Genomic DNA, 17,787 nt, shown 5'->3' with positions numbered 1-17,787 from the left:
ATGTTTCTTTGTGAGTTTGTTATGTTTGGAACGACTTGAAAGTCTGGTAGTATGTGATGCCCAGTTTTCCCCTTGTAATGCTTTACAAAGTCGGCAAGTTTATGATGCCTGGTGTTTCAAAATCTGTTGCAATTCTAAAAGTTCTGTCGTGTATTGCAGCCTGTAGAGACATTCAGCATCCAAGAGCTCAACCTAAAAGTTTTTAAAAGACTAAAGCTGAATCGGTAAATATTTTTGTACTGCGAGTAATAATGAAATCGATCTAATAGCTAGTGAATAATTCACTCCAACTAAATGTCATTAACATAAAATTATTTAATGAAAATAAAATAGCTGTAGTTTTTGAAAAGTGCTGATAATTAAAATCAATCAAAGGGTCAGCATAACTATTATACCATAGTACTACCATATTTGGGATACTATCCCCAGTGTGTCACAATCAAAAAAATGGCAAACTCAGCTGTCCTGTGGGTGTTATTCTGTTATACAGCATCGCTGACTGACCTCATGGTCATCAAAGAGTCCACACAGCGTTTATGATCAGATATGATCTGAGCCGTGCGGATGCCTCACACAATGCCATAATCACAGTGTTATCAATAGTCGGGTTTGGGCTGGATACGTTTAAGCCCTGCTGGAGATTTGGCCGTTGCTCTCTTATTGAATATTTCCATTGTCAGGCCAACAAAAGTGTGATGATCGCAGGCAAAATGCTTACACAGGAAATTCTTTCTTTGCATTGTAAACAGTCGTTGATGTCAGCAGTTTTGAACAGAAATATGTGATGATTGGAAAAGCACTGTTTTGTTCCTCTGTGATGAGTTCTTAAAAAAAACTGTCCAGCTTGTAGACAGTTGTGTCATTCTCTGTTTTTCATGTCACTGTCCTTCCTTTAAAACATGGAAAAGGGTTACACATATTTTGCATCCTATTTCATATACTGTACATAAGAATGAAATGGTTCAATTAGAACTAACATTTTTAAATCTAATGTCTGTGTGAAATTCTTGTAATATTTATTATTGCTGTCACAACACAATACAGTCGCTTTGACATGTTGTTTGAGTAAACATATAAATGTAAATGAGTTTAGTGCTTACATGCTACATTAACTTTTTTAAAAATGAAAAGAAATAATAAATTGTATTTTGCATAATGGAAGGATAAGCTATTTTTAGAATCATTGAGATTTTTTTTAACATTCTCAAATCATATTTATCATAAAATTGTCTCTAACATACTAGTTTTTCTTAATTCTTAATTATCTCGATTTTCTTAATTTGATTTTCATTATTGTTTTATAGAATTTTTGTAACTATATTACAAATTAAAGGCAGTACAACAAATACTACTGTGATGTATAAAAACTTAAGACAAAATTATTATTTTGCATTAGTGTAATAAGAATGACAATTTCTGTAGTAATATTTATTTTCTTTCAAATAACACAACACAGAAAAAATAATGGTTCTATTTTATTTATGCAACATATAATGTCTTATTCTTTCTTTTGATTTTTGGGGTGAAATATGATTTGGATATGACTTGACAAGTTTTGTGAGTTTCACCCTAATAGTATTTACTGATGAAATTAACTTCAGCCAAGAAATGGTTCATACTTTATATGAAATAACTTCATATTGTCGTTTTCATTTTTATTTTACGAAAAAGTCAAGCTAATATTTTGGAAGCATCCGTGTATCTGGGAGATCTGGGGATGTAAAACATCAACTGAACCCTATATCATCCGTCAGGTCTTTATCCACCTGCTTACACCTCCAGTGCCTCCCGTGTTTGAATCAGATATGTATCTGGAGAGCTCTGCACTCCCTTGAGCTTCATTCTAGCTGATTGCTCATTTTATAATGCTAATGGTGGCAGGCGGGATGGTGTTGGGTTCCCGTCAGCTGGTCTCTGCTCTGGGAAGTGTGTTTAATGGATTCTGATAGTTAAGAGGGCAGATCTTATTCACAGAGGGATTTGGTATGTAGCATTATTGAAGTGACACTCAATGAACATAATTACTCAACAGACCTCAAAGTCAGATGGTTTTTTTTTTATACTAAACAACTCTGCAGGATGTATCACTGTGAGGATATAGAACTTGCTGGGATACTCCAGCCACACAGCTCTGCACACAATGGTCCACCTGTTTACATATGTCCCATTTTGTTTCTTGTTACAATTATTGGATAAAATGAGGAACAAATATTTGGAGAGACCAAGATTCAGTAGAGATAAGCTACCTTTGAGTGGCAGATATGGAAAATACAATTACAAAAGTAGCCATATCATTGCACTTAACAATAATCACAGTAATAATAACCACAGCATTCACAATTTGCTAAAAGCACATTTTATCACCTATCAAACAGACATAGCAGGAGTCCAGACAACAAACGCTAAAACCATTGCTGACCATCTGTCCGTGTGTTTTACAGACATGAGGTAGAGCTGATGAGTCGTACCTGCTCGATGAATGGCCTCTATTATTCTATTTGGTTGTAGAAGTATCATATTTCTTTGGCAAAGATCGTTGCGTATTTACACAATGTGTTATTATTGGTAAGTTTATTGAAATGTAAATGCAGAAGACAGGGTGACCTAGATTTTTATCAGTAGAGAAAGGGCATGAATTCTGCTTGTGTGGAAGTAGGGAAAGAATAATTTCTTTGTTAAAGGTAAATCAATGAAAGAGGAGACAGGTGCTTGAAGGTATACACACTCATATGGTACGACTTTAAGTAACATTACAAAAGCACACTCCTTTTAATCAAATGGGAAGTGAAATTTGTACTTTGTATAAGCCAAATGCAGTGAGAGTTAAAATGGGAAAATGGAAAACTTATGCGGTTGCCATAATATACAGTACACAACACAAAATAATGTCATACATAATAGTTCGTTGAATGCAACAGTAAAAATGGTAAAAAATTTAAAAATAAATAGTTTTAGTATTGTTTAGTGTTTACATTTATAATCTAAATACTGTACGTATACAAAAACACATAATTCAAGCACAAATTATATTAACGTGAAACACTGATTGATAAATAGATTTGTGAACTATTTAGAAATAGGGATTCATTTCTCCATTAAATAATACAAATGTACCTCATTACAAAATATATTACAACCAAGAGTTTAGCAAATGTGCTTGATGAATACCTTCAATTATTAAAAAAAAGTAATAATTGTAAAATAAACGGTCATAGCTGCATATTAACAATACTTATGTTCCTCACCAAACAACAAAAAACAACTATTTTTTTATACAATACAATCAACACTACTTCAGTTGTGAAGATCTGCTCTAACGGGGGAAAGTTAATCAACAGCAGAATTTGTATTAATGTCACTACATAGGGTATGCTTGTACAAAAATCCTAATAAAAAAAAAAACACACATGAAATTGCATCACATTTGAATGCGTGCGTTTGCATCTTAAAAGACGAAATTCAATTTGTCACTGTTGTTTTATTGTCTTCAACCAACTGCCGGAAATTAAAAGTTGCACCATTTTCACTTAATCTCTCGAGCCAAGGTAAAGCTCTGTTGAATTGCAGTTTTTCTATGTTTTCCAGTTGCCCAGCAGAAATCGAGAGGTGAGGTATGGCACCATTTTGAATTACAGGTATTTCATTCGTCCTCACACCCAAACTATTAGTGAAAGAGGTATACTGGCTCCAGAGGCCTAAGGAATTTCCATTACGCTCTTTACCCACAACATCTTTTGAGGAAGAGTCCTGGAATCGCTCGGAATTTGATCTAAGGAATGGACCATCAACAGAAAGTCTGCGACCTCGTCTGGCTGGAGAACTACTCCACACGTGAGTTCCCATATGAACCTAGATGGAAAACAGGATGAAAAATTAAGTAGATAATTGGTCATAAGGGCTCTGGGATGATACAAATGATTCTATACCAAGTAACAAAATACAAATTAGCAATGGGTGACAGAACACCTTTAACAACCTTTAACTGGTGTACCTTCAAATTTCCTTTAGTGGTAAATGCACGTCCACATATGTTGCAGGAGAATGGTTTCTCACCAGTGTGGGTTCTTTCATGAATTTGCAGTGCACTTGAAGAAGAGAAGGTCTTCCCACAAGTGTGGCAGAAGTGCTGTTTAGCTGTTCGCCGAAGTGGTGTTGCTGTAGAGAGTACAGGTAATGTGGAAGCTGTTGAGCTAACTATACCTGTGGGTGAATCTTTAGGATCTTTTTTGGTGAGCCCATTGTGTTCAATTCTTTTCGAGGGAATGATTGGTTCCATGGAGGGTAGAAACTGGTTTGGTGAAAAAATCAGGATCTGATTTGCTGGCTCAAACAACTGTGAATTGTGCATCTGGTGGGTAAGCATGTGCTGTTTAAGGTTACCTTTGGTTGAGAACCCTCTGTCGCATGCAGTGCAGATAAATGGGCGCTCTTTGGTGTGACTTCGATAATGAATATCCAAAGCACTTTGACAGGCAAATGACTTGTTGCAGATATCACAAACATTGCTCTTCAGGGATCCCTGCTCATTAAAGGGAAAAATCATGGTCAAGCTATCTTTTGGTATATCTCCATCTAGTAACCTAGACACTGTAAGATTGGGGTTTAGGCTTGAGCTGTTTGATTCAGCAGATTTCAGGTTTCTGTCAGTTACAGTGTTTCCATGCCTTTCATAAGCAGAGCCATTGGGGGAGGATGGGTTCCAAGAGGGTGTCATCTCAGTGTTGGCCGAAATCCTTCTCCTTAAACTCTCATGGTCACTATCTAGTGAAGATGATCTCTGGGTTAAGCAATCTCCATCCACTGATCCATTCCACATAGTCAACTTATTGACGTTTGACAAATTTTCCACATTCGAAACTGCAATCTGACTCTCTGACCCAGTTGCTCTGGTGAACTCAGAAGAAGCAGGTGAAGAACATAGACTGTCCGGTAAAGAGTCCGGGTATTTTGTATCAGATGCACCTTCCATAAAGTCCATGCTCTCACTGGGCAAGGTATCCTCTTCCAAGGTCCTACCTTCTACAGATTCAGCATCCTGATCCATGGGTGCTGCACAGCTATCACGCAATGGGACATTAGGAATGTGACCACCCATATGCATGTGGATATGCTGCTGTAGAACCATTGCATTTGTAAACTTTTCTTGACATATGGGGCAAGAATGCTGTATTCTAAGAGGTGGCATGGAACAATGAATGCTATAGTGTGTCTTGAGATTGCCCTTGGTTGTAAAAGCCCGTCCACACACTCTGCATTTGAATGGCCTTTCTCCGGTATGTGTGCGGTAATGCATTTTAAGGGCACTTTGACAGCTAAGAACCCGGTGGCAGATTGCACACTCATTGGGGTCAGTAGACTTCTTATCAATGTTCTCCACTAACTGCTCCAGCTTTGAAGTCTCAGATGCTCCAGGAGGATTTGGAGAACTTCCAAAAATAAATTTGGTTTCAAGCTGCTCTGATTTTAGCTCAGTTATTAAGCTTGTATTGACCGAGGTATTAATACCAATGTCATCTCTTGAACCTTCCCCTGAGGAGCTTAGTAAGGTAGCGACTCTCAAGGGTTGTGTAACCTCTTGAAATTTCTCATTTGAAATTAGAGGAGGGCTACAACCAAATCCCTCTTGATGCCCATTACTTCTCTCACACACCTCACTGACACCAGGACTATAAGGTTTAGTTACTGATACCCCTTCCTCCTCTTTTTTAATGATGTGCGGAAGACTTTGCAAAGACGATGGAAGTCTAAAGCCAAGTGAGTTACACACTAAAGGTTTACTATCCAACCAGGTAAGAGCAGGCTTCTCAGGAGGCAGAGACATGCCATATGGGATACCTGTGTTGGTTGGGACCTTATCTAAATGCTCTGGAACCGGATAAGGATTCATTAGTATGTTAGGATACTTCTCCTTGTGACGTTGGAAGTGGACTTTGAGATTCCCACGGGTGGAAAACCGATTTCCACATATGTTACATTTGTAGGGTCGCTCTCCAGTGTGAGAACGCAGGTGTATTTGCAAAGCACTATCACTTCCAAATACTTTGGCACAGAATCTGCATTTGTGCTTGAACGTACAATCTTCAGCTGGTCTCTTGTGTTCACATAAACTCACATTGAGGGGTTTGGCTTTGCTATGTTGGGCTAGGGCAGACAAAGCATTCAGGTCCTCCACAATTGCCCCAATACTAGGCAAGGAGTTTGCAGAAATATTAAAGCTGTTTGGTTTATGGGGTAATTCAAGTTTGTTTAGAATCCCATCTGTAATTGAAGCAGGAGATTGTGAAGGCATTTTTAAATTAGCTATGCCATCAACTGTATCACGGACTGTGTTACCATGCAAAGTCTGATTACTACACAGATCACTACCAACATTCGATGGCAAAGGGTTGCCTCTGTTTTCATCAGTCATTTGGGAGTTTCCTTTATCACCCTTTAAGCCATCTTGGGCGTTTTGTGAAATAACATGTTTAGACTGTTTAGCAGTAGTAGCTAGGTTTTCTACAAGCCCCGCAGTGGCTGTGAGTTGTTCAGAGAGGTGTGAGCTAAGTTTTATCAGTGAATTGGTTTGAGACAGACCACCATATGTGTTTATGGCCACAGGTGTATCAGAATTTTGGGTTGCTAATAGCATTATTTGAAGTTGAATTTCTTCAATTAGTTTTAGTTGCTGCACCTGCTGTTGCTGCAGTGCTAACAGCTGCTCAATCAAACCAGATGCAGCCATTTTACTGTTGCTAGCGTTTCTGCAACTTGTCTTTGGATTTAAACTTGTTTCATGTGAGAACTGAGCAACAGCAACTTTGGTGTTTTCTAGGTTCTCAATGAAGACATTACTATTAATGGATGATAATTTACATAACTCAAGTATGGTATTCTCTTGTGGTAGTACAGCTGGGTATGCTAAGCTAAAGCCATCAGCTTTATCACTGTTTTCATTATCGTGATGTAAATGAGACTTTTTGGCAATGTCATGACTGCTGTTTTCAAATGTATGTAAGGATTCGTCAACTTCCACTGATGTTCCATCAATAGAAAAGTCACAAAGTTCCTCTGTAGTGTCATTACTTGTCACTCCATCCAAATGCTCATCAGTGTTGAAGAACGGTGAATTAATTGTGAGGCCAGAAGGTGGAGAATCTAGGCTTTCGTTTTCAGTGACTATTAGAACTAACTGATCTTTCAAACAGTCTTTCTGATGTTGGTATAGGTCTGTTATACTGGAAAATTCAGCACAGCATTGTTCACAAATATGGACATCGCAGGTTGAAGTGGGGTCATTTTCTACTGTATGATCTGAATTTCAAGAAAAAAAAAATATAAATGTTTATATTAGACCATATTTGATAGCAATTCGATGTAAACTTAAAGCTTAGCAAAAGACAACACAGTAGCCTGTATCTCAGATGTAACATAATTCATGACATGGTGGGGAGATAAAAGTTTTATTATAAATTTACTTACTAGTTCAGAATTAATAATTATTTGATATGATTATTTAGCAAAATCATTTTACAATAAATGTATGCCTTTTTCATACTGATCTAAAATGATGTAAATAGAACAGCTTTGTTTCAAGTGCATATTTAGGATAGCCTTATCATTGTAAATGTATGTATGTGGATTGATTAAATTGATTAAGAGTTTTTGTTTTTTTTATGAAATGAAGTGAAAGACAAGCATTCCCCAGCAAAAACTTTGAGAAGCTGATATCATAAAAAAAGTTTGATTTTAAGGGTTATTTTGTCAACTATATCAATATAAACAGATAATGTAAAGTTTAACAGCAGGAACTCTATTAATAGGGTACAATAATAATATATATTTTTCTATACTATTTACAACAATGGATTTTATTATGAAAATCAATGCATAACAGGGTTGTTAGCAACAGAATTGCAGATTAAACTATCCTAAATTAAACTGTGGGGACTAACTACTTTGTGACAAAATGTTAGTTTATAGATGTAGATACATTTTTATTTCCCATTAATTCAAGAAAAATAAAAGATTATGCGACCATTTCCAACAAATTTGTTAATAAGAGTTAAATGGTTGAATTTGACAAAGTCAGTCAAACAACAATTTAAAATTAAAATATAAATGTAGGAATTTCAGAATGAGAACTTACTAGTTTTCCTGCCATGCAGGTAAAATTCAAATTATGTTACTTTCTGGGTTTCATAATTTTTATGGAATGTTGTAATATTCTGAAATTCATGCAGTAACAAGATTGCTCAAAAAAATGTGACACAAAACAAAATATACAATATTTTATACTCTAAAAAAAGAATAATTTTTTTATATTATAACAATACAACATCAAATCAAATCCTTAAAAAAAAATCTTCATTCCCTACCTCTAACTCTTCTTCCTCTTTTTTTTTATTTAGTATATTTTTTTTTTTTTTTTAATATATATATATATATATATATATATATATATATATATATATATATATATATATATATATATATATACTTTTTTTTTTACATTTTTGTTTTTTTACTAAATTAAACGCCCTCCGTATGCCAGTTCAGAAAGTGACACAGAACTTACCGATGAGAACATACTGTGGCTTCGCCTGTTTCCTCCGGGACATGCTGGAATAAAACCTGTTTACCTCCCTGAAGAATCCACAAGTGTCCTTTCATCAAAATGAATCAGTGTCCAACCAAAAGCATCCTTGACAATGAGCCCCGCTCTTTGTAAATCTACCGCGGGACTGTTTACATCATCATAACTGAGAAATAATAAGTTAGCAGAAATGAAGTTGCGCTGATCACACAGGAATGTGCTAATCACGGTGATGTCAGCGAAGAATAATAAAAAAAAAAGTTATAAGGAAAAGTCGTTCATACATAACCGCACTGACGATCACAATATCCAAATTAAACACATTCCCACAATTCCAAACATGAGAACTCCAATACCGCAAATCCATGAGGAAATTCTCTGACAGCGCTGAGAGTTCAGCCCCGCCCTGCGATATTCCTATTGGTCAACACGTTTCACGGCCACGCCCACCAGCGCTCCTATTGGTCAGTGTGTTCCAGATAGGAGTAGACTGTGCTCATTAAAGCGTGTACGAGAGCATGAATCAGTGGCTGGTAATGTAAAGGATAATTGTTTCACCACCAGCAACACAAAACCACTGTGGTGTAACTTAGTAACCTAACACTTTATATATCTTTTATTAATAAGTCATTTACAAACATCATCATGCTTAACATATAAATAGTTAATGGACCTTTATAGCATCAAACTTTAACGCCATTCATGCATATTAACTTAATAACTGTTAAGCATTAAGCTTTATGATGGAATTATTACGGTTATAGAATTTATAATAAATTCTTACCTACACTTTTGGTGTAAATAGTGTTTATATAGTGGGTGCAGATAAGAAATGCTTGGATAGTCTATTAATTTCCAGTCATTTCTGTTTACAGTACTTTGAAGTATTAAATTCACTGTAAACCTTTTGTCGATGTTTTTCATGGGCTATAATTACAGCATGTAAAAAATGTCTAATCATAACCCAGTCATCATTTACTCACCCTCATGTCATCCAAACCCTTATGACCTTCTTCCTGAAGATCTGAAGATGTTTTCCACGCAGTTACAATGAACAGGGAATCGTTCAAGCGTCGAAGAGGACGCAAAATCACACAAAAACGTGTCTTTAATGTTGTCATGCACTATATGATAAGTCTTCAGGAGACGTTTGACAACTTTGTGTGAGAAGCAGACCGAAATTTAGGTCGTTATTATTATCTTCACCCTCCTGTGAGCCATTAACCAATGCGAACCGACCACTGAGTCAGAGTTGAACTCGAGAATCGGATCAGTTCGGTTCGTGAACGAATCATTTCAAACTCGTTTCTTGCAGTGAATAACAACTAACATTGGGGTTTTTGCCTCGCTCAAATACCCCATTACTCCCCAACAAAACTATAATAGCAAAACTGTCTTTCATGGAACAACTGAGGAAGATTTGAAGAAAGTCACAGGGTTTTAATAACACAAGGATGAGTAAACAATGACAGCTTACATTTTTGGGTGAACTCTTCCAGCAAGACTGAAACTGAAATAGACATTAGAAAGAAAGAATGGATGAATGGATAAATAAATACATTTTTAAAGTTTAATTATGCTCAGTTCTTTATTTAAATGCACTTCAGGTAGATGTTTACAAATAAATGTGTTCGATGGAAATAGCTTTTTCTGTTAAAAAATAAATAAATAAAAATAAAATGGATGCAAAATAATAAAAGAAAGGAGGAAATTATATTATTCATAATTCAGTGCTGCTTAGCCAGTCTGCCTGTTAGCATGTTGTGCCTTTGGTTGGCAACATAAACACATTCATTATTTCCAGCCCACTTTTGATTAACTCATTCACCTCTAAAACCACACACACACACACACACACACACACACACACACACACACACACACACACACACACACACACACACACACACACACACAGCCCTTAAAAGTTCACTGTGTGTTTGCGCAGCGTCCTCTGCAAACAGTACAAGTCATTATAATCAAATGCATTAATAGACGATGAGCCATGCGGCCTCAGAGAGCCTAATTATATATTTTGCATGGTTTTCTGTTTTCAAAAAGGCATTTTATTAAATGCCACTGTGATGTAAACAAGTTATTTTTTTACCTGTAGCTTCTTCTCTGCAGCTTGTGTTGCCGTGAACAATGAAGTGTTGACCTGAGCCAGTTACCTTATACATGAGGAATTTTCCTCTGCTCTTTGATGGAGCGTGAACGTGACTATTACTGTCCACCTGATCTTTTGATTCATGGTTGTTCCGTGCGGCACACAAATACATAAATACATATGTCATTTTGGTTTTGTGTGAACAGGAGCACACCAGGTGCTCATACTGCACTCATATGAGTCATGTTTTACAGTCATTAGATATGAAGGGCTGCACGGGAGCGCTATTATCTGTGGCCTAGGGTCCTTAGCAACAGACTTGATATGGACAAATGACACCTTCACTTCCTAAAAACACAAACACAGCATGCCAGCACTGTCTGACACCAATATTTTCACACTATACGTGCATAATTATCTGCCCCGGACTTCCCTGCTCTGGAATATTTTGTTTTCCTCTAAGCCACAGGCACTTTTACACATCATTTCCATTTTTTCTGCTAGAACTTTTATTGTGAAAACCTCCTTTATGCTTCATGATTATTGCAGTATTCCTTCATCCTGCAACATATTCTGAATAGACATACTGGACATACTCACTAGCCATTCATTTCTATTATTTATTAGACATTCTGCACTGATGGGCAATATCTTCTCCAAATTCTGTCACTTATTTTAAACTGTGATTTATTTTTTATTTAGCTATATGTACTGTTATATGCAGTGGCATTAATTTGCACATTTAAGCGTTCATTGAATTTTTCATTCTGTGCACTTGTGTATTCTACATGAGTTTGTGTGTGTGGAGTGATGCCTGTCAATGCTGTTTTGTCTGGGGTTTTTGTTCTGTATTTTTTTTTTTTTTTACCTTTTTTTCTCTCTTCCTCAATATCCTGTGAAGATGGAGCTACTTAGACAGTCCATAAAGCGTCAGATGAAAGATGGAATAATATGTTCATTTTCAAAGCGTTAAAAGACAAGAGAGAAAAATACATTAATTCCCTGCCTTTTTTAAGACAATGAATACAAGAATAAATAACAAGAATGTGAACATCAGCAGCACACTGCAACATTATTGCTTTAAAGTGATATTTCTACCTGATTTAACCCATATAAAGTAGTTTTGGTGGTATAAATTAATATATCTAGGTTGATTCTGCAATATTAAGTAATATTTTGACTTAAACTGGATCATTTAGATTTGACCATTTGTAGGTTACAGTGCATGTTGCTTTATTTTTGTCTACATCTTGATTTAGGACTTTTATGATATCACTCTAAGAGAAAATCCCAAATGAAAACTCTTTTGTATCCTTTCTTTCTCTCAAATAAGATTAAATTGAGACCTTTGCTTCAGTCTTTTTCTTCTAAGATTGTTCTCCTGAGAGAGAAAAAGGATCAGTTTCTAGAGATTGAGATTGTGCTCAGACACCAAAGTCTGTGATCACAATATGAATATTTCTCATCAGTTCTCTGATAGGTATCCACGTTGTCTTACTGTATGCCAACAAGTGTCTCATTTGACTCTAAATTGAAAAATTGAGCCGAGAAGACCTGAGCTGTGAAAGCAGTAACATCTTCCTCACGGCTGTGTTTTACTGCTCCCAATCGTTCACCAGCAAGTTTGATCAAGGGCAAATATCTCATGGAAATGTTTTTAAGGCTGTTTTTCTGCAAGGTTTGCTCTGTTCATTTTTATTTTTACGAGAGCAAATTTCGCCGATTCTCCAGCACGCAGCCATTACTGACGGGTATTGTCTGACATCTGCATAAATGTAGCGCATATTTATGATGTGTCAGCTGTGTTTGTCAGGCCGGACCTCACGGCGCGCTAAATCCAGCCCCTAAAGCTGCCAGCGGTGAGGTGCAACCTCAGGATTGACAGGTCTGGGAGTGACAGAATGAATATTTCTTCAGGAATATCAGCTCCATCGCTTCGTCAATGGATTACTTAAAAACAAGCCTGTGTTTTTACTGCCTCCATGTTTCCACTCCACACACTCCGCTGCTGTGATTGTAAAGAATGAGAGGTTATATATTAAAGAAGAAGAAGAAGAAAACAAAACTGAATATGCTTGTGTGAATGGATTTTTATGTTATAGACTTTATCTGGTCAAACTTTATCATTGACACAGAGGCAAGAAAATGAACAGGATCTCTAATCAGATTGTAATAAAGAGCCCAAGTCCTTGTTAGGAATTGAGAGTTAGTTTACAACTTAAACTGGCAGATTTCAGTTGTATCAAAAATATAGAATGTTTTACAGACCGAATGATACCACAGAACACCTCATAGTTCATCCAGTGATGTGTTGATACTGTACATTGGTTTGTGTGCTGTTGTTCTTCCACCTAAAATGATGTCATTTCCTAGCAGGTGGTTTCAATGCCAAAATGTTTTTTAAAGGGGCTAACGAGAAGACTACTGCGGAGGTGAAAAGTAGGGATAATGGACTAATTCAAATTATATGCCCAAGAAGACATGTTTTGTTTGAAATATTTTGATGCAAATTATTTACATATAAATTAATTAAAATATATTTTAAAAAATAAATCTACATTAACGTCACTGTAATCATAGAACACGAAATAACAGAATTTTGGTGTTTAAAAAGTGTGTGTAAATATTTTATCCTATATACTGAACATTGAAGTGTTTTTTGAAAGAAATTAATACTTTTAATTAACAATGATGCATTAAATTGATTGAAAGTGACAGAAAAGATCTATCTATCTATCTATCTATCTATCTATCTATCTACCTACCTATCTATCTATCTATCTATCTATCTATCTATCTACTGTACCTATCTATCTATCTATCTATCTATCTATCTATCTATCTATCTATCTATCTATCTATCTATCTATCTATCTATCTATCTATCTATCTATCTACCTATCTATCTATCTATCTATCTATCTATCTATCTATCTATCTATCTATCTATCTACAGTATCTATCTATCGATCTATCTCTATCTATCTATCTATCTATCTATCTATCATTAAGTGAAAAAGCCCAAGAACCTACCAAATTTCTACTGTATCTATCTATCATCTGACTATTTCTATCTATCTATCTATCTATCTATCTATCTATCTATCTATCTATCTATCTATCTATCTATCTATCTGTCTGTCTATCTGTCTGTCTATCTGTCTATCTATCTATCTATCTATCTATCTATCTATCTATCTATCTATCTATCTATCTATCTGATCTATTTCTATCTATCTATCTATCTATCTATCTATCTATCTATCTATCTATCTATCTATCTATCTCTATCATCTATTCTTCTATCTATCTATCTATCTATCTATCTATCTATCTATCTATCTATCTATCTATCTATCTATCTATCTATCTATCTATCATCAGACTCTATCTATCTATCTATCTATCTATCTATCTATCTATCTATCTATCTATCATCAGACTCTATCTATCTATCTATCGATCTATCTATCTATCTATCTATCTATCTATCTATCGATCTATCTATCTATCTATCTATCTATCTATCTATCTATCTATCTATCTATCTATCTATCTATCTATCTATCATCTATCTATCTATCTATCTATCATCTATCTATCATCTATCTATCTATCTATCTATCTATCATCTATCTATCTATATCTATCATCTATCTATCATCTATCTATCTATCTATCTATCTATCTATCTATCTATCTATCTATCTATCTATCTATCTATCTACTCTATCTATCTATCTATCTATCTATCTATCTATCTATCTATCTATTTTTAATTATTTAGATATATCTATCTATCTATCTATCTATCTATCTATCTATCTATCTATCTATCTATCTTGTTTAAAAAAATCCTGAAAAAAAAAGAAAAAATGTGTAATGGTTACACAAAAATATTCAGCAGCATATTGTTTTCAACACTGATAATAATCAAAAATGTTTTTTCCGCAAATCAGTATATTAGAATGATTTCTGAAGGATCACGTGACACTGAAGACTGGAGTAATGATGCTGAAAATACAGCTGCGCATCACAGAAATAAAGTACATTTCACAAAATATTGCAATAAAAAGTTATTTTACATTTTAATAATTTTATTTCTTAAACAGAACATTCAATGATACTGAATGTATTAATAATATAGTAATTCAATAATATTGACGGAAACTTTTGAACAGTTTAATATGAATTTAATATGAAATGCTTTTTTCTTTCAAATTTTTACATGCATATTGTGCGTTGTGAATCATTTAATTTGTGATACAATATGCAGAAAATAGCATTTTCAACTGAATAAGAGGGAGTGTCACAAATCACTCTTTAAATCACTCGTTTTTAATTCTTTTTGTAAAATGTTTTGCTTCAATGTAACAAATAAACAAATAAATAATACCACTTGCTTTTATATTTTAATCCAATCCAATCCACTGAGATTCAGACCCGGAGTTAATGATGAAACGCAACATAATAAGCATCCCGGGCTCTTAGTGATGCTGAACGAGCCGTGTGAGAGCAGCATGTGATCATATTTCAGACGCTGAGATCACACACTGACTCACGGCCTCAGCTATGGCCGACTTTCATTCAGACTCAGGAGCAGAAGTGCTGAGACTCACACACAGTTCCCAGACGCTCTGAGTCATTTCCACAATAATGATGATGATGATGGAGGTCAACTCAACACAGGTGTCCCTCAGCCGTTCTATTCAGCCATTAGATAATGTCTTGATGTTTGATCACTAATAATAGACTCCATAAATGATCCCTGCATGACTAAGAACAGATTTTTTGCAGCAAAAGTCCATATACAGTAAGCATGACAATGAAGTGAATAATTCCATATAAGAACAATATCAGATGTTGAACAGACTTGCTGAATGCATGCTGCCTGTATATCTACAGATATTCTTTTCTAATTAAAATTTTGACCCTGGGTGATGTTTCACATTTATGTATGTATGTATTCATTCATTTAATTTTAAATAAATAAATAAATACATATCAAGGGAAAAAGCAGGTGAACATTTGCCGTCTACACAGTATTGCGATCGATTCAGCTACAACCAATCAAAAACTGCCCTTATGCGTTCCTCATTAAATGTTCATTAACTGTGTACAATCGCAGGAATTTAAAGAAAACCTGTTAAACATGTCGAACGGTGATGGGACAGACGTGAACTGGAGTTATGGGTTTAGTTATTAGTCCTAGACATGCAGTTACAACACTTCAGTCCTAGTGTGAAACTCGGGAATACAGTGCAACACTCGGAACAAGGTAAACACAGGATTCCTGTTTCTCAGACAGTCTTTCTTTATTTCCCTTCAGAAGATAAACATCAGTGTGAGTAGACTTTATTCCTCCCCTAGCTGAGGGAGGTTTCGATATTTAAATGCACACACAGTGGGTTTATGAGTAATGTTGAATCATGTAAGATGATTCAGGTCGTCTGGCTCCAGCTCACTGCTGCTTATTGTGTGATTAGTATTATCATAGTGTGCTCTAGATATTATAACACTGTGATATCTGAGCCCAGAGGCAGGACAGACTCTGTGTCTGCTTCACACGCTTTGAAGTTTGCTGGGGACACATCACATGTGGCTTCAGTCCACACTTCTGTCCTGTTCGGGTTAAAATACAAGAGCAGATCCTGTCCAGGTCTTTTTTTATAGCAGCTTATACAGTATTTTAAAGTAAATCATTTTTAAAAGCAACTATGTTTTTCTCTCTGACAGTATTTGTGTCAGTTTTTGTCTTTTTCGGTCTTAAGTTTACATGCTCTTGTGCTGCTACAACAGATTTAGTGATGAAAAATAACTTAAAATTCATGCATTTTTTTAAACATCACTCTATAGAAACATTAATAGAAACTATAGAAATCATTAATTCCAGCAGAGCTTCATTACACTAGAAGCATCTGCAAAAGTCAAGTTTACAGGCCTCAACAGGCCTTTGTGTGAAGGTATGATAATACAAATACATAACTCTAGAGCTCCATCTGCTGGTAAAAATGTATTGTACTGTATGACACTTTTTATCTGCCCCCCCCCACCCCTTTCAAGTCCTATATAGAATAAAATTAAATCAAAATATATAAAAACCATAATGTTAAACACATATAAAACATACAAAACAAATAATAAAAATTATTTATTAAGCCTACACTGCAAATCATAATTTTTCTGTTTTGGTTTTGTTTACCTGTTTGTTTATTAACGGCAATCACAGAATGTGATCAATCTTTTAAATACTGCTAGCCTACTACTAAAAACACAGCAAACATACAATGCATTTCTTAGATAGGTTTGTTATTATTTATTATTTTTTGTGTTTGTTTTCGTCTTTATTCATACTGTGTATGTTTTGAACCCTAAGTACTAAAATTACTAAAACTAAAGCTGTGTGTGTGTGTGTGTATATATATATATATATATATACCTAGAGAGAGAGGAGAGAGAGAGACTATAAAATGTAACGAAAACAATAAACATAAAAATAAATGCTAATTGCAATAAAATTTATATATATAGAATATATATATATATATATATATATATATATATATATATATATATATATATATATAATACATAAAGTATATAATACTAAGTATATAGTATACAATACTAAAATAACACAGCAATAGCAATCATAATCGTGGGAAAGCAGTGTGAAATAATGGCATATTTAAGTCAATAAGCTAACCTGGTTAAAAACAGCAGAGAGTAGAATAGCACAACTTAAGATGTTTTTTTTTTGTTTTTATTTTACAAACAAATTTATTCATGTTGGATGATAATTTAATGCTGGGCTGCTGTGTAAAGCACAGAGATAATCAGGAAAGGCAAAGGGTTCAGGAGAAAAGGCACTTACAACAAACACATCATCTTTCAAAAGTGAGGGAAGGAGGCATGATCTTATGTCAACACACAGAAACTACTGAATAAACTCCTTTCAGAACTGATCACGTCTAATACATGCAGAGAACAACATGGCCAAATAAATACATCAAAACAGCACTCAGTTTCTAACATAATTGTTACCTGATGTTATTCATCGAACTATAGTTAGAAAAACAGCATAAATATATAAACCAGGCTTACA

General features: G+C 34.9%; 1 protein-coding gene across 1 annotated transcript; it reads right to left on the bottom strand.

The window, feature by feature from the left end:
- Positions 1-1,794: 1,794 nt before the first annotated feature.
- Positions 1,795-8,990, bottom strand: sall1b (spalt-like transcription factor 1b). Its single transcript, XM_042715752.1, has 3 exons — positions 8,558-8,990; positions 3,992-7,293; positions 1,795-3,849 (listed from the first exon to the last, which is right to left on the bottom strand). The coding sequence occupies exons 1-3, from the start codon at positions 8,598-8,600 to the stop codon at positions 3,460-3,462; spliced, it is 3,735 nt and encodes a 1,244-aa protein (XP_042571686.1). The 5' UTR covers positions 8,601-8,990; the 3' UTR covers positions 1,795-3,459.
- Between the last annotated feature and the right edge of the window lie 8,797 nt (positions 8,991-17,787).

This window comes from Cyprinus carpio, chromosome A25, assembly GCF_018340385.1.
Source record: "Cyprinus carpio isolate SPL01 chromosome A25, ASM1834038v1, whole genome shotgun sequence".
Classification (NCBI taxonomy): Eukaryota; Metazoa; Chordata; class Actinopteri; order Cypriniformes; family Cyprinidae; genus Cyprinus; species Cyprinus carpio.
Note: the sequence above shows the minus strand (reverse complement) of the source record. Positions and strands in the feature narration are given on the sequence as shown.